General features: G+C 39.3%; 1 protein-coding gene across 1 annotated transcript in view; it reads left to right on the top strand.

Annotated features, from left to right (window-relative positions):
* The window catches only part of GRIP1 (glutamate receptor interacting protein 1), a 515,267-nt gene that overhangs the window by 380,173 nt on the left and 108,746 nt on the right, over window positions 1-26,348 (top strand). Inside the window, exons 8-9 of the mRNA XM_042781204.1 lie at window positions 20,269-20,416; window positions 22,850-23,019. Of these exons, the coding sequence (XP_042637138.1) occupies window positions 20,269-20,416; window positions 22,850-23,019 (318 nt within the window). The remainder of the gene's footprint in view (window positions 1-20,268; window positions 20,417-22,849; window positions 23,020-26,348) is intronic.

Here is a 26,348-nt window from a genome sequence, read left to right as displayed (position 1 = left end):
TCTCCTGCAGACTGGCTGGTGGATTCGAACCACCAACCTTTTGGTTAGCCCCAGTTATTTTAACCATTGCACCACCAGGGCTCCCTAATTATGTGGCTTTTGAAAAGCACCCTGCTGTGGTTTCTTGGCTGGTTGAAAACTTGGTGTTCTGTAGCCCATGTGAGAATCTACAAATGGAAACACACACACACACACACACAAACCAGTTGTCATCAAATTGATTCTGACTTGGGACAACCCCTTATGTGTCACAGTATATTTGTGCTCCATAAGATTTTCCGTGGCTGATTAGTGGAAGTAGATCACCAGACTTTATGCTCAAGGCACTTCTTGGTGGACTCAAGCCTCCAACCTTTCAGTCAAGGGCATTAACCATTGCCACCACCCTGAGGTTCCTTGGGAATCCACAGCCTCTCTTTAATTGCTGTTAATGAGGAATGTAAATCTGTTGTATTAGAATACATAGTCATTGTCCAATTCCTATCTAATTCCATACCTTCCACTGGTGAAAGGAAGGTTCTCCTAGACACTCCTGGGTATGGTTTTAGATAAGTATGATCTTTGAACCAAAAGTGCATGAGACCTTACATTTCAGCTCACTGGAGAATTTCATTCTGATGTGTTTAAGTTTTACTTTACTCCCATAGTGCCTAAGGCATTTGACTGCTAACCAGAAGGCTGGCAGTTCAAACCCACCAGCCACTCCTCAGGAGGAAGGTTGGGCAATCTACTTCCGTAGTGATACCACCTCGGAAACCCAAGGAGAGGTTGCTATGAGTCGGGTCCAACTCAACGGCAGTGAGTTTGGTTTTTGTTTTTAACCATACACATTCTCATAAAGAGTGGGAAGGAGTGATTGTCATTAGTTTACAACAATTGACTCAAGTACTACAGTCAAATCCCACCTGCCCTTGCCTTACGCACTTTGATTCATCACTACTAGTTGCCTGCTTCTTACGACTTTTGAAATTTTGCTACAGATGGTATTTGACATATCTCACACTGTGCAGACACACCTTGGGGGACTCTTGGATGTCTTATCTCTCCGAGGTAATTTTCTTAACTTTAAAGCACCTCTTGAGTTCCGTAAATGACAATTGAACTATATTTTCATGTTGAGTTGAACATTGACCTTATGGAATCTGCTTCACTTAAGTCCTAGTATCTGTGGTGGTTATGTTTGTGTGTCAACTTTGCTGGGCCTGGTTGAGCGGCTGGGCAGCTGGTGGTAGTTATTCCCCGTGATGAGACTGGCAATCAACTCCATGGTGGGATCTACCACAAGCAGCCTGTGGGATGTGGTCTGCTTCCTGAATATAAGGAGAAGGCTTGGGAATGGTCTCTAGCTTATGGCATGCTCGGACCCTGCATGCAGCTGTGGTGTTGTTCAGCAGCCTGCCATGCTCTGCTGAGCTTGGGACTTACAATGGACTTAAATTAATGTCCTCCCCTGTGGTTTTGTAACATTAGGACTGTGCCATTTTATTTGTCAACCTTGGGCTTCTCAGCCTCAGTAGCCAGCAGCTGTCTGAGTGAAGAAACGCCTGTAGCTTCAGTGGGCCGGGAGCTGGAGGCAGAGCTGAAGCCCAAGGCTGAGGGACTTTCACTCAGCTTCTAGAGCTTGACACTTTGAACTTGAACTTAAAGCCTCCAAACTGTAAGAGACTAAACTCCTGTTTGTTAAGGCCATCCCATTTGTGGTATATTTCTGTTAGAGCGGCACTAGGTAACCAGAACACTATCCAAACAAACTATAGGTTCAAGTGCGGCCACCTCTCTGCCTGAATTGTCATAGTTGGAAAGGCAGATAGGGGGCTCAGCTATGATAGGTTTTGGTTTTGGTTTGGTTTATCAAGCTGAAGATATAATTTGGCAGGAATATTAAATACTCTACATTTGAAAAAAAGCACATTTAATTTCCATAATTTATATGGTTCAAAAGCTCTACATTGATGCCTTTTGAGTACCTGTCCCAAGATATGGATTCATTAGTTATAGATTATAAAACTTTATCCATAGCAGTGTAGATAATCTAAAATTGCAGATAGAGTAATATTGAAATCATTCACAACACTTAAAGCTAAGTAAGTGGAACGACATGAAAATCTAACTAATGCTGCACTGGAAAGCTGCCTGGCTCCCTCATCCTGTCCTTCCTTCTCTCTTCTGTTATAACTTTCCCTTGATGTTAATGCCACTGTGTCTTGCATAGATGTAAAATATTAACTTAAAGTTCTGGGAGCATTTGAACAATTTATTTCTTTTTTTTGCTTAGAAGCCTTTTTTCCTAGTCGAATAAAGTTAATTTTTCACATCAACAAGGAAATTAATTATGCAGCATATTCAGTATCAGTATGCCATTGGATTAACCCATGAAGAAAATAGAAAAGGAGAAAACTAAAATTTTATTTTGCAATTAATATCTGCCAACCACTCTACTAGGCATGTTACACATTGTGTTAACTCAAATTCTCATAGAAACTCTGTGACATATACATTATTATCCTTAGTTTTTACAAAGTAGTTTTTGAAAAGGCTAAGCTAATTGGCCAAAATCGCCCAGATCATAAGTGTTAAACCAAGAATTAACCCCAATATACCTCTAGTAATGTACCTACAGCAGACTGAAGGTAATTATTGAATATGTATGTAACAATGTTTTAAACATAGGTGAAAGTTTGAAGGCAGCAGAACAAGAAATGGGGTACATCTTTGAATGTTCTGAATGTACCTTCTGAATTTGACCAGTGAGAATAAAATAATTAATGTTCTTTCACAAATAAAGATCTTACAAAAAAAAATTAAAAAAAACCCAAACTCACTGCCGTCTAGTTGTATCCAACTCATAGCGGCCCCTCTTGGGTTTCTGAGGCAGTGTCTTTACAGAAGTAGATTGCCCAGTCTTCCTTCCAAGGAATGGCTGGTGGGTTTGAACCACCAGCTTTCTGGTTAGCAGTCAAATGCCTTAGGCACTACACCACCAGAGCTCCTGAAGGTCTTACAGGGAGTATTTAAAAATAAAAGTGGAATCTCAACATTTAGAACATAATAGTTTTAGCCCTCAACATTTAGAACATAATAGTTTTAGGCCTAAGTGCATTATTAAGGGGGAAAAAATCCCAGAACATTAAATATTTAACATTAAGCACCTAAGAATTCTGAGTAAGAGGGAAGAAAGTGAGACACTGAATTAATTATCTACTGGTGTTTAATCATTCAGGCATTTTTATTGATTTAAATTATCGTAAAACTATTCAGACGGAGGGAGTGAGGTATAATGTTCCTGGAATCGTGTTACTTCTTTTTTCTTTACTCTCTTACTGTCTTCATTTCACCCAGAGACACCCTCTCAGATTCCCAGGAACTGTACCTGCAGCACAGATTTCCGTGATGAACGAGAAGTCAGTAATCTAGCTTGCCTTTCCAAAGAGAGGAGAGGAATAAATAACCCAGGAAAAGGAACATTGTTGTGTCCCCAAAACAGGGCCTGTATTCACTTTTATACATAATAAAGATATTATTAGGGATCCTTTAGCACCATCATTAAAATTATGGTTTCATAATGAAGATTTGAAAATGGAACAGCCTATTAGCTCTTCCCTTTTGAGTAGGTACTAGCCTTCCTAGTCCTCTAAACCAAAACCAAACCCACTACCATGGAGTCAATTCCAACTCATAGTGACCCTATAGGACAGAGTAGAACTGCCCCATAGGGTTTCCAAGGCTATAAATCTCTACAGAAGCAGACTGCCTCATCTTTCTCCTGTGGAACGGCTGATGTGCTCAGACCGCTTACATTTTGGTTAGCAGCTGAGTGCTTTTAACCACTGCACCACCAGGGCTCTGCCCTAATTCTCTAGGCTTGTGGAAATGTTAATAGAACTCCATACATCCTCAAGTTCTCCACAGAACTAGCTGGCTCTTCTTTCTGCTGTGTGTACTGATTTAGGAAATTTTCTGCTTTTGTATTTTGCAGTTTCTTTTCACTGTACAAAATAGTAATATAACTTATAGTAGCATTGTCACATCCTTTGAATTTGGACTAACTGTTGTAAGGCCAGCTCTCATTCTGACATCCAATGTATTTGCTATTTCTTCCAGCTGTATGTCAAATTTTTCTAATTAGGAATTTCATTTATTTTATGATCAGTCAATGAATTTTTATTGAAGACTTACTGGATTCAAAACATTGAACTTTTTGCTTATTTTTTTATCCAGTGGTCAAATTGTTCCAACCAGGGGCCTCTCTTAGTGCCTTTGCTTTATTGATCAGTCAATATTCCTTTGTTTCCTTATTTACTGCTTGTTTTAATACTTAATTTTCAAGTTCATTTTTTTTCTATATAGACATGTCTTCAGATTTGTATATTTTCCAGTGGTTTTTTGTTTGTTTGTTTGTTTGTTCCATTTTATATTTACTTCCTGTAGAAACCCAATGAGGTCAGTCAGAAATAATAGAAGTTTTCAATATTTTGGTGACTTACAAGTAAATTGGCATTTTAGGATATCTGAAATGACTAGTAAATGTTTGTCTTATTTCACATACATTTCCTAGAAAATTTGGATAATTTTTATGTTTAATTGTGAACAAGTCTAATTGAATTGTAAACAAGTCTAACAAGTTTAATTGAAGCCAGGTCTAGCACAGATGTCAGAGAGAATTTGCTTCTTACTATTGAATCATTAATTCTTCCCAACTAACATTCTTTCTTGGGAGCTCTGGTGGCACAGTGCCTAAGGCTAAGACTGCTAACCAGAAGGCTGGTGGTTTAAACCCACCAGCCACTTGTCAGAAGGAAGATTGGACAATCTGCTTCCGTAGTGATAACACCTCGGAAACCCAAGGAGGGGTCACTATGAGTCAGATACGACTTGACAGCAATGAGTGAATGTTCTTTCTCGGTCTTGGGAAGTTAAGAATCCTGAGTACCAAGAATTCTTTTTCCAGCTGGCAGATGCTTGTTCCTACTTAAGTGATGTCTCTGCCTCAGCAGAACCTGATGGATATTCATTCTATTTTCTGTGTGGATCACTTATCCAATTTAGAAAAAGACAGTGACTATATTTAGACTGAAGAGGATTCAGACTTTCTGGAGAATGATGATATGGAATATGATGACTGTGCAGTAGGCATGTGTATATGCCAAAACTTTTTGACAGGCAGAGCAAAGGAGTTTTCACTTTTGGAACAAATATTTCCTCTTTCCCCTTCGTACTGGTCACTTTAGATGCCAGATTGGTTTGGTTCAGGGCTTCAAACCTTTTGACACTATCCCAAACCATAAACAAAAATCAATTCCAGATGGATTAGAGATCTCATTGTGAAAATTAAGTAGTAAATCTTGTAGAAGAAACTTAAGAGAGCATCATTATGACCTTCTCATAAGCAAAGATTTATTGAATAGTGTGTGTCAAGTGCCAATCGTAAGAGCAAGTGATGAATAATTAAGCATTTTTTATCATCAAAAGACAGCGTTAAGAGACTGAAATGGTAAACTTCAGAGGGAAAAAAATGTATTTGTAAACTATATGTTCAGCAGAGGACTCATATCAGAGTACACATTTTTATATTCCCACAAATCAAAAAGCCAGACAACCTAATTTTAAAAAATGAAGAAAAGACTTAAACAGACACTTTACAAAATACCCAAACGATCAATAAACATTTGAATAAATGATTGACGAGTGATCAGAGAAATGCAAAATGAAACCATAGTTCTATATGACTACACACCCAGCTGAATGGCTGGAATGGAAAAGATTTACCATAGCAAGAGGTGGCAAATATATGGAGCAACTGGAACTCTTCATTCCATGCTGGTCGGAAAGCAAATTGGTCCAACTCCCTTGTAAAACTCTTTGATACTATCTACTAAAGCTGAACATATGCATACCCTATAACCCAATGATTCTCCTCCAAGTTATGGTTCTCACAGAAAAGCATACATATGTTCGCCAAAAGATATATACTGGAATGTTCATAGCAGCACGATTTGTAATAACCAAAGCCAAGAAAATACTTAAATTAAAGGTTAGCCATTAGTTGATAGTTTTTGAAGCTGGGTTATGGACACATGGGGGTTCTTTGTACTAGTCTTTGTTTCTTTTGAAATATTTTATAATAATAAATAAAAAGAGAATACTTCAATAATAACCAAACCAAACGCACTGCCTGCAAGTCGGATCTGACTCATAGAGACCCCTCCATGTTCACACAATGGAATATTATACAGAAACGAGAATGAATGATCTAAAACTAACCCCAACAATATGTATGAATCTCACAAACATTTTAGAAGAAACTCTACATGGAATAGTACAAACTGTTTGAGTCTATGTGCATAAAGTACAAGAATAAACAAAACGAACTATGCTATTAGACGTCAAGATAGTGGTTACCCATGGCCCTGGGAAGTGATTTAAAGGTTATTTGCAGATGGGGCAGGTTCTTTGCTGCTGGTAATATTCTATTTCTATAACTGCCTGTGGTTACACAGATATTGTTCTGTTTGTAAAAATGTATCAAGCAGGAAACTTAAAATTTATGCATTTCTCTTTATGACTGCTATACTTCACAATAAAAAGTTTGAACACACTATAACCTAATCAGCAGCTTACAAAAAAAAAAAAAAAATCAGTTACATAACATGTCAAGTTATTCCAAAATTAGTACAATTATCAGGGTAAGCTTGCTGCTGAAGATGGGAGTCAATCACCTATCATGTTTTTTCCAGTCTGTTAGCATGAAGCCTGTTGAGTTTCACTCACCTCGGACTCTTCTTGCAATATAGTAAATGTTAAAGTTATCTCTTTAGCTCTCCATGAAAATTTAGGATTTAAGATGAAGCTCATTTGCACAGGGAAGGTGCATATGTCATTGTATCTGAGTATTTCCCAAGTAGTATATATATTTCAACAGGCAAAAAGAAAAGAAAACATCTTTAAAAAATCTTTTAAATGTTTTTTATTAGTGTTTGATTCATCAGAAATGGGTTGAAATTAATGTAGCATTATCGTTCTGGGAAATCATTAATGAAAATAATTTTTAAAAGGGGATAAAGTTGAAAAGCTCCCCAAAGCTACTTTTTATCTAAAGGAGTGAAGTAAGGCAGGCAAAGCTGACATTACCATGCATAGGCTTTCTGCTACCCCCAGGAGGTTCTAATGAAGCCTTGCTTTCTGATTGAAATGCTGGGCACAGAAGTGGGAAAACTGATTAACAAAATAAAAAATCCAGAGTGCTTCCCATGCAAACAGTCATCAGCGTATCTTATGTAATTATGTAGCCCATAAATCAACACAGCATGCAAGGGCTTCACTCATGGTATAAATATCTTAATGACCAAGATGTCTTTATCCATGAATAATTTATATCTGCATGATCCATTTTTCTCTGCCATGCTTCACTTCAGTTGGATAAACTAATTTTCTGTCAAGGGATAGGCCTTTGATTATTTCTTCCTGATTTCTCTTCTGTTTATTTTTCTTATTTTGACACACTCCATTTTTTCTCTTGTGCTTTCTTAACTAAGAGTACCCCATCCATCTACCCTGCCTGCTTGCCTTTACTTTTCCTATGTATCTTGCTAGACATCTTGGAATAAAGCCAGGGCTTTTGGAGCCCTGCTTTTCATAAGGCCCTCTGTGAATAGAATTGGGTGGCAGCTAGGGAAACAGACTTAATGCCACAAGGCAGTATGAGCTTCTTGATGTTGTTGTGGGAAAACATTTATTATGGAAAGCAATTGCCAGAAAAGGCTAATGATCAATTAAACGTTAGCATTTGTAGATCCCTTCTGTGATGCAGGCAGTAACTGCCACATGGGTACTGCTAGAAAGAAGTACTTGCTAAAATAGTTTTGTTGTTTTTCTATACCCATTAAAATAAAGGCAGCATCAAGCTCTATCTTATCTAATAAGCTCATCTCAACCTTCCCAACTCACCATACCCAGCCCTCATAGTTCCTGATGGCTCTCAACGTTACTACTGTTTTTTTTGAACATTTACTATACGTATTTGGTAATAATAATTGTCTTTCTGTAGATAGCCCTTGTAGACAGGGAGTTTCAGTCACTTTCTGTAGATGTTTTGATACTTTTTTAAAAAACATAATATTTTATTGTTTTGGGTAAAAATTTGCACAGCAAATTAGATTCCCATTTGACAGTGTCTATACAAATTGTTCAGTGATCATTTGACACTTTTGACATGCTTGAGTAATTTTCGTAGAGACTTGGAAATCATGTCCTGCTAGATAACCCAATTTTATAAATTCATATATACTTGGACTATTCTATATTAAAGTAGATTTCATTAGGAGAAAAAAATGTGAATGTTATCTGTCCAGAATTTTGAAAAAATATATTGTAACTAGGAATTTTATGAGATTCCACAAAATATATTTCCATATTGGAATGCTGGAGTTTTAGACACACACACACACACACACACACACACCCCCTACGTTCTTGGCATGGGATCCCAAGAGGTTACTAAGGCACAGGGATAATTTATTTTCATCTTTGGATCCCCAGTACTTTCTGATGTGCCTGGCATTCAATAAATGTATTATTAATTAATGTTGTTTCATGAATGATGGCTTAATTTATCTACTTACAAAGCCCTCTTCTGTGAGAATGTGAGGTAGGTGGTCTTCCATCCTAGCAAGAAGCTAGTTGGGCTTCTCTGGCCTCTGGTAGTCCATTGATTCTGTCTCTGATTCCTCTGATATCCAGAGCATCTGGATCTAGTCTCAGTCAGCTATAAATGCCAGCATACCAGGGTCTTATCCATACCAAAGTAAGATAAAGTGATCTTCTGTTAGGGGATGGGCTCTTAATTATTTCTCCCAGATTTCTCTTCTGTTTAGTTTTCTTATTTTGACACATACCATTTGAACTATGTACTGAATTGTTTAATATTCAGCTTCCCTTGGAAATCTAAGAAAGAGAAAGATGGTATCTAGGAAAGATCCCAAAAAGGCATTAACTATGTCTGTTCTAGGATCTGTCTTTAGATCAAGTTGACCAGCACAGTTAGCTTGTCTCATTCTAGAAGCACCATCATTGATTTGCTTTTTAATCTTATGCCTCAGCCTTGATCAAGGAACAGTTATTAGAAGCTGCCTCTCCATCAGTTATAAAAATGTGTTGAGGACGTTACCTACTACATCATTTAGCACCACCTATATATAAAACATCTTGGGAGAGATATCTTTTAAAGCTCCCTGCTAGAAGAATTTTTATTTCCAAATAAAGAATTAGTGGGCTTCCTCCTTCCCAATACTGAGAACTGCATTATTGATCATGTTTGCATTATAGTCCTGATTGCCAGGAAGTCCTGTCATTGTTTTTATTGAAGTGGAAATCACATAACTTACAATTATTTTAAAGTATATGATTCAGTGCCATTAAGTACACTCATAATATTGTACAACCATCACCTCTATCTAGTTTAAAACATCTGTATCACCCCAAAAGGAAACCCTATACACATTAAGGAGTCACTCCCCATTCCCTTCTGTCCTCAACCCCTAGCAACCAATAATCTTTCTTCTATCTCTATGGATTTACCTGTAGTTCAGAGTCATTTTTTAAAATTTAGTCATAGCATCTCTATTAACACTTTTGGGTAGGGTATTTATAGACTCTTTTTATTCTTCCTTATTGTAACCTTATATTTCAGCCTCAAGACTTGTTGGGAAGAAGATGAATGGAGATTTTTTTAAAAAAATAATCTTCCTTTCTATCTCCAGAGCTGCTCACCACACTTCTCCATAGTCTGCATCAATGGGTTCCCTTGCTTTCTTGGTTCCAGTTGGGTTTGACCAATAGGGAACCATAGGAGGAGCTCAGAGGCAGAGAGGAGAATTACTTAGGATATCACTGAACTAGTTTCTTCCTCTTGAATTCACTGCAGGCTGGTTGCATCCCTTCATGGAAGTTCCCAGCTCTCTCCACATAAGTCCTTTTTGAATCCAGGTTCTACTAATACCTCTATCCTTTGCCTCTTCAAGCCTAGGGATATAATGGCATTGAATTTACACATAAGAAAAAAAATAACCTTTCACATTACCAGCATAATCTATGTATGTGTATGTATCCTTTATTTCCAGCTACACTGGAAACTACTCCAAGCAGAAGAGCATGACTTAAATTTCTGCATCATCAGTACTATTAGCATCATCCCTTGGGTATAATAATAGCTATTTATTCTTTTATTCGGGAGCTCTGGTAGCATAGTGCCTAAGGCACCTGACTGCTAACCAGAAGGCTGGCGATTCAAACCCACCAGGCACTCCTTGGAAGGAAGATGGGACAATCTACTTCTGTAGTGATACTGCCTTGGAAACCCAAGGAGGGGTCACTATGAGTCGGGTCCGACTTGACGGCAAATAACAACAACATTCTTTTATTCATCCTACCAACAAACATCATTCAGCACCTACTATACATAGGTACTGTGTAGACACTGGGAATAAATTCTTGAGCAGAACACACACAATCACTATAAAAATGTAAGCATAAGCTTACATTTTTTATCAAATAGAATTAAACTGCTAATTACACAATTAATTGTTGCTTTACATTTACTGTAAGTACTGTGAAGGAAAAGTACAGGGTTCTATAAAACATATAACAGGAAGGTTGGCCTGGTTTACAAGTCACAGCAGGAATTCCTGAGGAATTAACTTATGAGCAGAGCAGTGATGAAGAAGTAGGTGAGGGAGGGGAGGGGTGGAGTATTCCAAGGAGAGAGAGCAATATATATGAGGGACTTGAGGCAAGAAGACACACAGCATTTTTGAAGAACTGAAAGAAGGTGAGGGGAAGAAGTAGAAAAAGGCAGAATGGTAGAAGATAAAATTGGTGAGGTAATTAGGAACCAGATTATGCAAGTCCTTGTGGGTCATGGCAAGATTTTTTACCCTGTTAGAGGAATAACTATTAGAAGATTTTAAGCATGGACTGAACATGATCAGATATGTACTTTTTTTTTTTTTTTTGGTAATAGATTTATTGAGATGTAATTCATTTACCATACAATTCATCCATTTAAAGTATACATTTCATTGGTTTTTAGTCTACTCACATAGTTGTACAACCAGCACTACAATCAGTTTTAAAGCATCTTATAAATCCAGGAAAGAAACACTGTACCCATTAACTATCACCCCCAATCCTCGTTCTCCCCCATCCCCAATACAAGGAAACCACTAGTTTACTTTCTGTAAATTCTATGGATTTGCCTGTTCCCAGACAATGCATATAAATGGAATCATACAATATATTGTCTTTTGTGACTGGTTTCTTTCATGCAGCATCATATTTTCATGGTTTTTGGATATGTACCTTTGAAATATTATACTGAATTGGGGAAGGTGGAAGACATGAGACTATGTAGGGCTATCCAGTGATGGTAACTTGGACTAAAATAGTGATTATAGAGATAGAACTAAAGAATGAAATTGAGAGCTACATAAGAAGTAAAATCAAGAGGAATTTGTGTTTGAATATAGAACACGAGGGAGAAGATGGAGTTGAAGATGACTCCTGGGTTTCTGGTTTGTGCAGTGAAATATAATGAGCCACTCACTAGGAGAGGGTAACTTGGAGAGAAGCTAGTGAAGTACAGTGGGCTCATTCAGTTTTAGATAGGTGGTGTTTGACATGTCCATGCCAAGAATAGTTCCAAGTGGCAGTGGGAGCTGAGAGGAAGGATGTGTCCTGGAAAGATAAAGAATGGTCATGATAAGGGAAGACTAGGGAGCTCTGGTAGCATAGTTGCTAAGGCACTTGACTGCTAACCAGAAAGCTGGCAATTCAAACCCACTAGCCACTCCTCGGAAGGAAGATGGGGCAATCTACTTCCGCAGTGATACTGCCTCGGAAACCCAAGGAGGGGTCACTATGAGTCAGGGCTGACTTGACGGTACATAACAACAACAACAAGACCATGAGCTACTAAGGAGAGAGAATCAAGAATTGAACTCATGTTCAGTAAACTGTTGTCAGTAATCCCTGATTATCTTTACATAAGATAATCTTCCTTTCCTCACCATACAGTCATGTTATAAAGTTGAATTTGTGCCCTGGAAATGCTTTAACACAAAAGCCTAATATTATGTGGTGATTGTACAAAGGTGGGAGACCATCCTTCAAAATCAGTCTTTAAAGGAAATGAGGCATTTGAGTGCTAACCAGGAGGCTGGCAGTTCAAATCCACCAGCCACTCCTCTAAAGGAAGATTGAGCAATCTACTTCCGTAGTGATATTGCCTCAGATATCCAAGGAGGGGTCACTATGAGTTGGATCCGACTCGATGCAGTGGGTTTTTTATTATCATTATATTTTAAATCTTTTATTTAAGGCCAGGCCCCAGACAGGCAGGCTGGTGCATGACTTGGGGTTTCTGGGGCAGCTTTATATAAGGCCAGGCCCCAGACAGGAGGGGAAGTGAGCAGAGCAGTAGGAACAACTAAGGGAGACAAAGTTGTCTGTCAGTTTGTCATCCTGTGGTGGCTTGTGTGTTTCTGTGAGGCTGGAGGCTATGCCACCAGTGTTGAAAAATGCCAGCAGGGCTTCAGTGGAGCTTCCAGAGTAAGACAGACTTGGAAGAAGGAAGGGGCCATCCACATGTCAAAAAGTTGGCCAGTGAAAACCTTAATGAATAGCAGTGAACCACTGTCTGATAGATTACTGGAAAACATTATGAATAGCCCTGAAACATTGTCTGATACAGTGCCAGAAGATGAGCCCATCAGGTCGGAAGGCGCTTGAAACATAACTGGGCAAGAGCTGACTCCTGAAAGTAGAGACAGCCTTAATGATATGGATGGAGTAAAGCTTTCAGGACCTCCATTGGCTGATGTGGCACAACTCAAAATGAGTAGAAATAGCTGCAAACATCCACTAATAATCAGAATGTGGAATGTATGAAGTTTGAATCTAGGAAAAGTGGAAGTTGTCAGAAATGAAATAGAATGCATAAAGATCGATATCCTAGGCATTAGTGAGCAGAAATGGACTGATTTGGCCATTTTGAATCAGACAACCATATGATCTACTATGCCAGGAATGACAAATTGAAGAGGAATGGTGTGGCATTTATCATCACAAAGACTGTTTCAAGATCTGTCCTGAAGTACAATTGCTTCAGTGATAGGATAATATCCATATGCCTCCAAGGAAGACCAATTAATACTATTCAAATCTATGCACCAACCACCGAGGCCAAAGATGAGGAAATTGAAGATTTTTACCAACTTCTGCAGTCTAAAATTGACTGAACATACGATCAAGATGTGCTGATTATCACTCATGACTAGAATGTAAAAGTTGGAAGAGTCACTGATAGTTGGAAAGTATGGCCTCCATAATGGAGATCACATGATAGAATTTTGCAAGATCAGTGACTTATTCATTGCAAATACCTTTTTTTTTTTTTTTCAACAACATAAATGATGGCTATACCCATGGACCTCACTGGATGGAATACACAGGAGTCAGATCAACTACATCTATGATAAAAGGTGATGGAGAAGTTGAATATCTTCAGCCAAAGCAAGGCCAGGAGCTGATTGTGGAACAGACTATCAACTGCTCACTTGCAAGTTCAATTTGAAGCTCAAAACAATTAAAACAAATCCACAAGAGCCAAAATATGACCTTGATTTTATCCCTCCTGAATTTAGCGACCATCTAAAGAATAGATTTGATGCAACACCAGTGACTGAAAACCAGAGGAATTGTGGGATGACATCAAGAACATCATCCATGAAGAAAGTAAGAGGTCATTAAAAAGACAGGAAAGCAAGAACAGACCAAAATGGATTGCAGAAGAGACTCTGAAAATTGCCCTTGAATGGAGAATAGCTAAAGCAAATGGAAGAAATTACAAGATAAAAGAGCTGAACAGAAGATTTCAAAGGGCGGCCTGAGAAAAAGCCAATTATTATAATGAAATGTGCAAAGACCTGGAGTTAGAAAATCAAAAGGGAAGAACACGCTCACCATTTCTCAAGCTGAAAGAACTGAAGAAAAAAATTAAGCCTCCAGTTGCAATATTGAAAGATTCTATGGGCAAAATATTCAATGATACAGGAAACATCAAAAGATGATGAAAGTAATACAGAGAGTCACTGTACCAAAAAGAATTGGTTGATGTTCAGCTATTTTAGGAGGTGGCATATGATCAAGAACCAATGGTATTGGAGGAAGAAGTCAAGGCTGCACTGAAAGAATTGGTGAAGAACAAGGGTCCAGGTATTGACAGAATACCCATTAAGATGTTTCAAAAAATGGATGCTGCACTGGAGGCACTCACTTGGTTATACAAAGAGATTTGGAAGACAGCTACCTGGCCAACTGACTGCAAGAGATCCATATTTGTATCCATTCCAAAGAAAAGTGATCCCACAGAATGTGAAAATGATCAAACACTATTATTACTATTACATGCCATTAAAATCTTAATGAAGATAATTCAAAAACAGTTGCAGTAGTATATTGACAGAATCCAGAAATGCAAGCTGGATTCAGAAGAGGCCATGGAACAAGGGATATCATTGCTGATTTCAGATGGATCTTAACTGAAAGCAAATAATACCAGAAAGATGTTTACTTATATTTTATTGACTATGCAAAAGCATTAGATTGTGTGGATCAGAACAAATTATGGTTCACATTGAGAAGAATGGGAATTCCAGAACACTTGACTGTACTCATGAGGAACCTGTACATAGATCAGGAGGCTGTTGTTAGAACAGAGCAAGGAGATACTTCATGGTTTAAAATCAGGAAGGGAATGTGTCAGGGTTGTATCCTTTCACCATGCTTATTCAATTTGCATGCTGAGCAAGTAATCCGAGAAGCTGGATTATATGAAGAAGAACATGGCATCAGGATTGGAGGAAGACTCATTAACAACCTGTGATACACAGATGACACAACTTTCCTTGCTGAAAGTGAGGAAGATTAAAGAGTACAGTCTGCAGTATGGATTACACCTCAATATAAAGGAAACAAAAATCCTCACAACTGGTCCAATAAACAGCTTTACAATGAATGGAGAAAAGATTGAAGTTGGCACAGACTTCATATTAATTGGTTCTACAATCAACACCACTGGAAGCAGCAGTCAAAACATTAGACAACGTATTGCACTGGACAAATCCGCTGCAAAGGACCTCTTTCAAGTGCTGAAGAGTAAAGATACCTCCTTGAAGACTAAAGTGCGCCTAACCCAAGCCATGATATTTTCATATTAGTAGTTTTCTTATTAAGAAATTCAAAAGAATAAGTATAACATTTCCATGTTGAGGAGGCTAATGTCCAAAAATATCATGCTTGGTAAAGTGGAGGGAGGGTGAACAAAGAAGGTGAAGGCCCTCAACAAGATGTATTGACACAGTGGCTGCAACGATGGGCTTAGGTATAGCAAGGATTGTGAGGCTGGCGTAGGACCGAGCAGTGTTTCATTCTGCTGTGCATAGGGTCGCTATAAGTCGGAGACTACTCAACGGCACCTAATACCAATAACAATATATTTTAAATCTGAGGGTTTTCCTCCCATCTTGAGAAACACTAGTGATCTAGAATCACTTTTATGTCTAGCAGTTTAACCCTCCTGTACTTTAGTAGGTATTGCAATTTAGATTCCAGCTATCATATACTTTTTTTTAAGTTTATAAACCTTTCCTAATTTTCTCTAGTTAGCCAACTAACCTCTTATTGACTTAGCATTACTGTCTATAGTCCTATAGATTGTTAGAACTAGAACTAGAGAGCTTTTATTTGAATCTCCTCATTTTATAGACCAAGATAATAAGATCCAAGAGAGATGGTGGTTGGAGTCACATGGTGAGTGGTGGCATAGTTAGGACCGCCCTTCAGGTCTCCAGCTCTGAACCCAGCTCAGCACCACACTGCTTCTTCCTTAACCGTGACTTTAAATCTCTCTTCTCTCGGAATTTTGAGGCTTTCTAATTTAAGTCTTAGAAGAAACTCACTAATTGCACATTAGCCTCCTCAAAATGGAGATGTTATACTTATTCTTCTTTTGAATTCTTAATAAGAAAACTATTACTTAAAGAAAGACTGTTATTCTAGTTTCCAGACAAAGAGCTTTGCTAAAACAGCTATGCGTATTTTCTCTTTCCCTCTAAATTAATGATGGCAGAAAATCCAGCATTATTTTCCAAAGCTTCTTGATATCCGTACATGTATCTTTATTTCCAAAGTAATATGAATATTAATATTCAGTATAATTGGAATATTGGAACCATACAAAAATGTAATATTTAATACTCTTACAAATATATTGCCTAGGAGAGGAGAATAGTAATATAAAGAATGTTTAAATAATTTCTGAATATGCTCGATAACGTCTTTAAAAACCTTAATGTTTTATCATGATGTAATACTTTTAAGAAAAACAAACACCTAATGTGTGTATTGGGTGATGGTTGATTGTAGTTTTATAAAATTAATATCTGCCAATATCTAGTTTGAAATAGCTGCTTCTTAGAATAAGTATTCCACAAAGTGCATTGACAATATCAACTCATATGAAAAGTCCTAACAGGATGCAGATTCAGCTGTAACAGATGTAAAACAACAATACTTCCTTCAATAAGGAGCTCTGGTAGTGTAGTGCCTAAGCCACTTGACTGCTAACCAGAAGGCTGGCGGTTCAAACCCACCAGCCACTTCTCAGAAGGAAGGTTAGGCAATCTACTTCTGTAGTGATACTGCCTCGGAAACCCAAGGAAGGGTCACTATGAGTCAGATCTGACTTGATGGCACATAACAAAACAGTAACAACAAACCTTCAATATGACAAGAGTTTATTTCTGGAAAGTTTAAGCAATTCCAGTAGATAGTTACAGGAATTTAGGCTTCCTCTATCTTGTGACTCTATGCCCTTGTCTGTAAGACCGAAGATGGCTTACCAGTTCTGGGTTTACATTACAACAGCAAGAGGAAAGAAATGAGGGCAGGGCAGACACAGCTCTTTCTTTAAGAGCTCATCCTAAGAATATCCTATCTCACTTTCACTCATTTCCTATTGGCTGGAACTTAAGTCACATGGCTGTACCTCACTGCAAAGGAGGCTGGAAAATGTTGTCCTTAGCTGGGCAGCCATTTGTTGAACAACTCTTAGAAACACTATTACTGGAGAAGGAGGGAAAAGTGTAATACTTGGGAACAACTACCAGTTTCTGTCATTTGAAAGAGATTAAATTATGAATAACATAGAAACTTAAATCTTAAACACATGAAACGCACTGCCATTGAGTCAGATCTGACTCATGGCGACCCCTCCTTGAGTTTCTGAGGTGGTATCACTATGGAAGTAGATTGCCCAGCCTTCGTTCCAAGGAGTGGATGGTGGGTTTGAACCGCCGGCCGTTTGGTTAAGTAGTCAAATGCCTTAGGCACTATGCCACCAGAGCTTTCTTAAATCTTAAAAACCCAATAAATTTCTCTTTAGACATGAGAAAACTATGTGGAAGATTATGAATGATTGTAACCTTACAAACTTTCTACTGAAATCCATCAAGACTACGGTAAATGGTTTGGGAAATCTAAAACTAGTCGTTCTAAATGCAGCGCAGTGTATTACTTAACATGGCCCTTCAAGCCCGTCTTTGTAACTCCCACCAAATGACTGTGGGGGAATATGCAAATGAGGTACTTGTGACCTACCACGGGGATTGGATAGCTTGTTAATAATGTGTATGAGGTGTATGGCACCCTTGTGAGAGGTGAGAACATGCAAATAAGATGTATGAAATCCTAACTAGAAGATTGGTCAGTTTTGCCACCCTGCTGTGCTTAAAATCAGCCATCCCAGAGGTAGAAATGGAGGAAGTCACACCTATCAACAAGAAGAAACAGGAGCAGAGCTCAAAGGGCCCAAGACCCCTGCACTGAGAACCTCATCAACCCACAAGACAGAAAGAAAAAGCTGTTATACCAGAGATGGCAAGAGACAGTAAGAAGCAGCAGCAGAGAAATGGCTACAGCAGAATCTAGAAACCAGTACAAGACTGGCAGGAGATAGCATGGTGGGCTTCCTGGCCCATGGAGCAAGAGGTCTGAGCACCTTCAGCAAGAGGCTTGCTGGGGGAGTAGAGTGCCTCCGAGCGCGTGGTAGAGCTGAGTTTGCTGATTCACAGAGCTAGAGCTGAGCACCTTTGGGCTGAGGTTTACTGGCAGAATGGAGTGCCTCTAAGCACTAACTGGCAGAGCTAAAGAGCTTTGTAACACCTGCCTGAGCAGGGCAGAGGCTAAGCTGAGGGCCAAAGAGAGACCTGCCTGTGGGCACAACTGAAAAGAAGCTGTCCTAATCATATAACTGTAATCTGAGCATTTCTGAACCTGAACTGTAACTTGTTACTTCCCTAATAAACCCCCTAACTTTGAGTGTGGTCTTTGAGTTCTGTGTGGTCATTGCAGTGAATTATTGAACCAAGCAGAGAAGCAGAGTGCCATGAGAAGGGACAGTTGATATCAGAGTTGGTAAAAAGTTTGGAAGGAAGCATGGCTGACCCTACTTCATAAGAAGAGGTATCAGATTATGTGCACTTGGGCTCAGCAGCAGATCTTTGTTAGAGTTGATAGTTTGGCACAATTGACCAGCCTAATGGTGGAAGGATGGCTAAAACAGGGGTTCTGGGACTGACTGGAATTCTTTACCAGGGAGTTTAAGGGATGTCATCAGTTTTTTTTTCATTTTATTCACTCATACTCATTTGACAATTATTTATTGCACACTGCTGATGTGCCAGTCATGCCAGGCCCTGAGGATGCTGTGGTCAACAAGACATAGTCTCTGTCTTTACAGTAAGCTTACAGTCTGGCAAAGGACCAATACATGTGATGCAAACCAACCATTCTGAAACAGTGAGGGGTATGCTACATAGCAGGGATACCGCAAGCTGTGAGAGCACGTGACAAAGGCCTCTCACCAGATTATGAGTCAGGAGAGGCCTCCCAGGAGTATTGGCATTAGAGAGTCCCAAAGGGTGAGTTGTTGTTATGTGCCGTCGAGTCAGCCCTGACTCCGACCCCTCCTTGGGTTGCCGAGGCAGTATCACTATGGAAGTAGACTGCCTAACCTTCTTTCCGAGGAGTGGCTGATAGGTTTGAACCTCCAGCCTTCTGGTTAGCAGTCAAGTGTCTTAGGCACTGTGCTACCAGAGCTCCTAAAGGGTGAGTTGTTGTTGTTATGTGCTGTCGAGTCGGCCCCAATTCATAGCGACCCCTCCTTGGGTTTCCGAGGCAGTATCACTACGGAAGTAGATTGCCCAACCTTCCTTTAGGAGCTGACAAAATGAAGAGTGTTCCAGCATGTATAAAATCACTCCTTAGGGGAGGTGACCCTAGATCAGGTCCAGAATAGGGGTTTACAGATTCAACTTAGTGTATCCTTTCCTACTATTCAAGGAGCTCTGGTGGCACAGTGGTTTAAGTGCTTGGTTGCTAACTAAAAGGTTGTTGGTTTGAACCTACCACTCCATGGGAGAAAGATGTGACAGTCTGCTTCTATAAAGATTACAGCCTTAGAAACCCTATAGAGCAGTTCCACCCTGTCCTTATAGGATCTCTATGAGTCAGAATCAACTCGATGACAATGGGTTTGGATTTTTGTTTTTTCCTATTATTCATCTAACTGAAAACATCATCCATCCACTCACTAATCCATTCATGCATAGTAGTCTCTAAGATATTTATTGACTTAATTAATTTTAAAGAAATGTTTATTGAGAGACCTGGTATGTACAAAGCACTGCCCCCAGCAATGTGAAGGATATAAAGATACGTAAGACATTATGCCAGCTGGTGTGAAGCCTAAAATCTAATTGATGAGATAAACATGTACCCATGTTATGTCACGGTGGGATGGAACAAATGCCCAAAGAAGTTACCACTGACTGTTGTTGTAGTTATATGCCATTGAGTAGGCCCCAACTCATAGCGACCCCTCCTTGGGTTTCCCAGGTGGTATCACTATGGAAGTAGATTGTCCAACCTTCCTTCTGAGGAGTGGCTGGTGGGTTTGAACGGCCAGCCTTCTGGTTAGCAGTCAAGTGCTTTAGGCACTACGCTACCAGAGCTCCTTGCCACTGACTATAGAGATGATACAAGGAGGAAAATCTAAGTTTCAGTAATAAAATTATTAGCAGGCCAACATCCATCTTTTCTTTTTTCTTTTGTCTGTTTGCTTATTTGTTTTGTTTTCTGAAATTTTTTTCTCAACAGATTCTGTGGCAACGGCATCCGGGCCACTACTAGTTGAAGTTGCCAAAACTCCTGGTGCCAGCCTTGGGGTCGCCCTAACTACCTCAATGTGCTGTAACAAACAGGTCATTGTCATAGACAAAATCAAATCTGCAAGTATTGCAGACAGGTGAGTGTTGCAGAAAGTGCCTACTTTTCAAAACTGTATATGTTTAAAAAACATATATATGTAATACGTACAAATATACACATGTATATGTACACACACACACAATAAAAAACAGCTTTATTGACAGTCTATGTAAGTTTCCTATAGGAAAACAAATTACTTTTGTGGGGCTTGAAAATTCACCTACTTTATTAGCCATCCCGTGATGTAAATATCACCTCATTAGATGTTTAATGTGGCCTTTAGAAATGAGGAGGGAAAAAAAAGTCAAGCAGCCAAGCAAGTTGTCCAAGGGTAATAGCCCATTCTCAGTGTAAGGTAGCTGAGCAGATCTTAAGTATGCTACATATGGTGAAGTCCCAGGTTCTCCTTAATTGTCAACAATTAAATCTTGCCTCCATAAAATCTTATGCCTTTTTTCTTAAATAAATAATTTTTTAAAATATGTAATCTTTAAAGAAATATCCTATGCTGTCATAGTATGTTTATCTTGTTGTTGTTGTTGTTGTTGTTACGTGCCGTGGAGTTGGACCTAACTCATAGCGACCCCTCTTTGGGTTTCTGAGGCTATACCACTACAGAAGTAGATTGCCCAGCTTTCCGAGGAGTGGCTGATGGGTTTGAACCGCCAGCCTTCTGGTTAGCAGTCAAGTGCCTTAGGCACTACGCTACCAGAACTCCCTATATTTATCTTAGAGTTGCATAATCATCAAAAAAACAAAAAACCTCACTGCCATCCAGTCAGTTCAACTCATAGCGACCTCTCCTTGGCTTTCCAAGGTGGTTTTTCCACAAAAATAGATTGCCCAGTCTTCCCTCTGAGGAGTGGCTGGTGGGTTTGAACTGCCAGCCTTCTGGTTAGCAGTCAGATGCCTTAGGCACTATGTACCAGAGCTCCCACATAATCTTTAAGAGTTCCTTAAAACATCATTTAATCCCTAACAATAAAAACAACAGGCCTTTTTCTTAAAGTATTTTTTTCCTAATTAATATTTTGTTGTTGTTGTTTTATGCCATCGAGTTGGACCTGATTCATAGCAACCCCTCCTTGGGTTTCCGAGGCAGTATCACTACAGAAGTAGATTGCCCAACCTTCCTTCCGAGGAGTGGCTGATGGGTTTGAACCACCAACCTTCTGGTTAGCAGTCAAGTGCCTAAGGCACTACACTACCAGAGCTTCTAATTAACATTTTAGACTCATTAAAGTAGAAGGGAAAAAAGACTACTAATTTCCCACCTAATTGTATTTATAGCTTCTGATAAGAAAACCCCCACATCCCAGAGCAGGAAGTCTCTAAGTGCATTGACATGAAATGATCTTTTTAGGTGGAAAGGAAGACTTGAGGTGCTTTTATCTTGAGAAATAGACTATTCAAACTGTGGACGTGTTTATACAAACTCCAACACCCAAGTCTCCCCTGCATGTCTGCAGCCCTCTTCTCCACGTGCCCTCACCCTGCCTGGTAAACCTCCAACTGTGGAGCAGTGATCTGCAGCAACCCCTGTCATGGTCAGTCTACAGCTCCACTGTGGTCTTACCCTCCATTTAATCCTCCAACAGAAATGGCCATTGATCCAGGGTTATTCTCCAGGTCAATGGTAAAGGATGCTTTAATTTTCTCCGTTTTTTCCATCCCATTCCACAGGGGGTAACCAGTTTAAGGAGCTGTCCACTTGACTGGTACGTCGGGATGCTGACTGCTGTGTTTGCTTTTCCCAAGACATCCAGTAGCCAGTCTGTTGAGTTCAGCAAGATGTAGCAGCTAGCCCCTCCCCCACCCCCAGCTTTCCCCTTGCCTCACCTCACAGGCCTGGGTTCATTACTGTTATGACTCCTACATAGTTCCCATTGCCATTGAGAGTTTTTGTACTAATAAGTGCTTAACTACAGAATAACAAAGTAGAACACAACAATGAAGAACTGGTGACCTGGGAGCTTGTGTGAGAGGCTTCTGAGGAAGTTATTAGCTGAACTTCACCCAAGTTAATCCCATTCACACTTAAAATAGTTGTAAATGACCCTGTTCCAATTCTCTGAGTCATGTCTTGAGATTCTGGATATTTACCAACTCATAGTTATAAAAACATAGGAGGAAAAAAAAAACGGAAAAGTCCAGGGGAAATTTTTTCCCGTTCTTCACTCCTCTCCTGCTCAGTTCCCCCCAACTTTGAGCATCACTACCCCAAACTAATATTAAAAAAGAAAGAGAGAGAAATCATCTTCTTGAATTTTTCTATGTTTTCTAAGTTTCTATGTTCATACCCAAAGTTCTTAAAATTTGACAGATGGTGTTTCCTGTAACACTCAAGCTTTTGTTTGTTTCTTTGTTTGTTTGTTTGTTTGAAGTAATTGAAAATTGTGTAGTTTAACAAGAACGTGGTATTCCAAAGGCGCAGGTGCTTCATGGCACTGAGTGTTTCTGCTTTCTGTAGGTGTGGGGCACTGCATGTGGGAGACCACATCCTGTCTATCGATGGAACCAGCATGGAGTACTGTACGCTCGCGGAAGCAACCCAGTTCCTGGCAAACACCACTGACCAGGTCAAACTAGAGATTCTTCCCCATCATCAGACCCGGCTGGCCCTGAAGGGACCTGAACACGGTAGGGAGGCCTGTCCAGATAAATATCTTTCTCTTCCCCTTGCACTTACTGTTTCTGCTAGCAGAATTACAAAGCAGAAAAGCACTGCCTTTATTTCTGTCTTTATTATTTCTTTTCAAAATTATACATTTTCTTGGTTGTCTCTCCTCTTCCAAATCCCCTTTTGCAAGCCCTATGTAATTGATTTGAAACCCCAAAATTGAGGAAAGAATTTATTTGGAAAATAAAATTCTCAAACTTCTAGTACTTAATACTGAAAAACAAAAAACAAAACAAAACAAAAAAATACCCTCTGGTGCAAACTGAATATATGAGTATGGAGAAAAGGGGAATAATTTGACTTCTTGTATTCATGTTGAATTTTAACCATACATGAGGGACAATGAAGGCAAGTAATAGAACTCATACACACACACACACATATTTGGTATAGCTATGCAGTAGTAAGGGAGCTCTGGTAGCATAGTGGCTAAGACACTTGCTTGCTAACCAGATGGCTGGCGGTTCAAACCCACCAGCCACTCCTCGGAAGGAAAGGTTGGGCAATCCTACTTCCGTAGTGATACTACCTCGGAAACCCAAGGAGGGGTCGCTATGAGTCGGGTTTGACTCGATGGCACATAACAACAACAACAACATGCAGTAGTAAAGGAGCTCTGGTAGCATAGTGCCTGAGGCACTTGACTGCTAACCAGAAAGCTGGCGGTTCAAACCCACCAGCCACTCCTCGGAAGGAAAGGTTGGGCAATCCTACTTCCGTAGTGATACTACCTCGGAAACCCAAGGAGGGGTCGCTATGAGTCGGGTTTGACTCGATGGCACATAACAACAACAACAACATGCAGTAGTAAAGGAGCTCTGGTAGCATAGTGCCTGAGGCACTTGACTGCTAACCAGAAGGCTGGCGGTTCAAACCCACCAGCCACTCCTCGGAAGGAAGGTTGGGCAATCTACTTCCGTAGTGATACTGCCTCGGAAACCCAAGGAGGGGTCACTATGAGTCGGGTCCAACTCGATGGCACATTACAACAACATGCAATAGATATTAATAGTAGACTCTGTAAATATTTAAAAGAAAAAAAAAACAGTTTTATGAAGGGTCAACTTTCTATGAATTTTGTCAGTTTGCCAGAATAATTTTGGGCAAAGGGGATGGAGAACAACTACCTTTCCAACTAAACATTTTACTTGGGAGAATCAGAATACTTGATGACATTTATTTAATACAAGTGTAAACCCAGAGAATCTGCATTTTTGCCTCTTTGCAGCCTCACAGATACACACTTGCTGAGTATTTATGTGCTCTTCACCCCAGGCATCTTTAAACATCTTTAAACAAAATCTGGTACATTTTTATTCGAGCCCAAAATCAAATGAAGACAAGTTCTCCAATGGGAGTTTTGTTCCAACTCCTCTTCCTTCGTTTCAATTAAATCAAGTATGCCATCTCCCTTTTTTTTTTTTTTTTTTTATTTCTTTGAACCCAAGGGTTTTACCGTTGGCTTAAGGGGGGAAATTGCTTTTTTGTCTTTTTAGAGAGACAGCAATTTTCTCTGGAATAAGAAATTTGCTTATGAGACTGTCATTTGTACTATGTGTCTTCCACCTACTGAAACATACTGCACTTCTCCGCAGTTTGAAAAAAAGAGGGACCAGATAATTTTCACACTGAATGAGTCAGCTGGATGCAACTTTTTAATTAAATGGAGCTTAGACAGCCCTGGAGTTAATGAAAATCTCTAGTGCAGCAGTACCCTTATCAGATTTTAATTTTACACATTGGAGTAGAGAAATGATGCAGCATGGGCAGGTTATGAAAAGACATTCAGCATCATTTGAATAGAAATGATAAGGAGCTCGGAAGGTGCAGTTTGTGGGAGTGTTACACCGTTCTTGTCAGAGGCCTCAGGGACCTTTCCCACATCCTGGCTGAGAGCAGAGATTTCTAAAAGTGTAAGTGTCCCCTAAATTAAAGAGCTCACTGACTTGGAACACACTAGGGACAGGAGTACCACCCGTGTGGTGCTCTTTCTGCATGGGATTATGGTTAAGAAATTTTGGTATCAGTGAATCAGTATATGGCACACCTTTGAAAAATGTACTTGCCTTGAGCAACCTCATTTTTTTTTTTTTTTTTTACTTAAACCATATACTAATCAGCAATAGTTGAAATAGTTTCCAACTAATAAAATATTGAATTCTTTTCTCAGCTACCACAATTAGAGAGGGTGAATTTATATGCTAAAATGTATGGACCAAGAACAAAAGTTTTTCTTTAGTGTGGAAAGTCTGATGGCAGCTGGGGAGTGGGGCTGGTGGTTTAGGTAATTCGGATTTCTCCTTCTGACCCCACCACCTACTTTTGCTCAAAGTTGTGCTCCATGTTCCTTATCTAGCATACCGTCATCCCTTTACATTTATTTCTACAGAGTAAAAATTAGACTTGCATTTCCAAAAGTAAATAAATAGTGGCTCCTAAACATAAGTAAATCACAGTTAAGAAGGAAAATAATTACCAAAAAACTATCATTTTTATTATGTTTCTAAACCTCAAACTTCTTTTTTTTTTGTATGTTTTTTATATGTAAGAGAATTGTTACATAGTTTTAATCAAGAAAATTCAAGTTATTTTTTTTAGAATCTCTGATACCTCAACAATGTGTTTCTAAACCCATGAGTAGATGGAGGTACAATATTGCCCAAATGTTGCTAGGCAACAAAGCATATTCACTATCATATTTTCTGGGAAATGTAAAAAATGGGCTTACCAACTAGGAAGAAAAGATCAACCATGTCTTTTGCTGGTAAATATCAGCACTGAAGAAGGAGGGTTTTCAATTAGTTTAGAAATTGTTTCTATTCAGGGTTTTTGGAAGACATATCATGAATGAAGGAAACAGACTTTGGAAAAGAAAATGTGACTAGTCACTAGGTTTCATACATTCAGTCCCAGGAGGAGCTCCCACTCTGTGAGGTCCAGGAGTAGCCCCTGGAGCAGCTGTTGCCTTCTCTCTCAGACACCCTGTGCAGGGTAAGGAGACACAAGGTAGGCAGGGGAACACAGAAATGTACTTTCTGTACCATATCACACGTAAGACTTCTGCAATAATGGATTGACATAGTGCCTACAACAGTGGTTTCAGCTATAGCAACGATTGTGAGGATGGCACAGGAGAAGCCAGTGTTTCGTTCTGTTGTGCACAGGGTGACTATCAGTCTGAACTGACTCGGCAGCATCTAACAACAACACAATGATGTCACCATGGAATGGTTTGAAAGCATTCTTTTTTCAAAGTATTTTAACCTTACTGTTTAGTTATTTGGGACCT

The sequence above is a fragment of the Orycteropus afer genome, unplaced genomic scaffold (genome assembly GCF_000298275.1).
Source record: "Orycteropus afer afer isolate SDZICR_OR568_19922 unplaced genomic scaffold, OryAfe1.0 scaffold00097, whole genome shotgun sequence".
NCBI classification, from domain to species: domain Eukaryota; kingdom Metazoa; phylum Chordata; class Mammalia; order Tubulidentata; family Orycteropodidae; genus Orycteropus; species Orycteropus afer.
The sequence above is the reverse complement of the archived record's forward strand: the minus strand, read 5'-3'. Positions and strand labels throughout refer to the sequence as shown.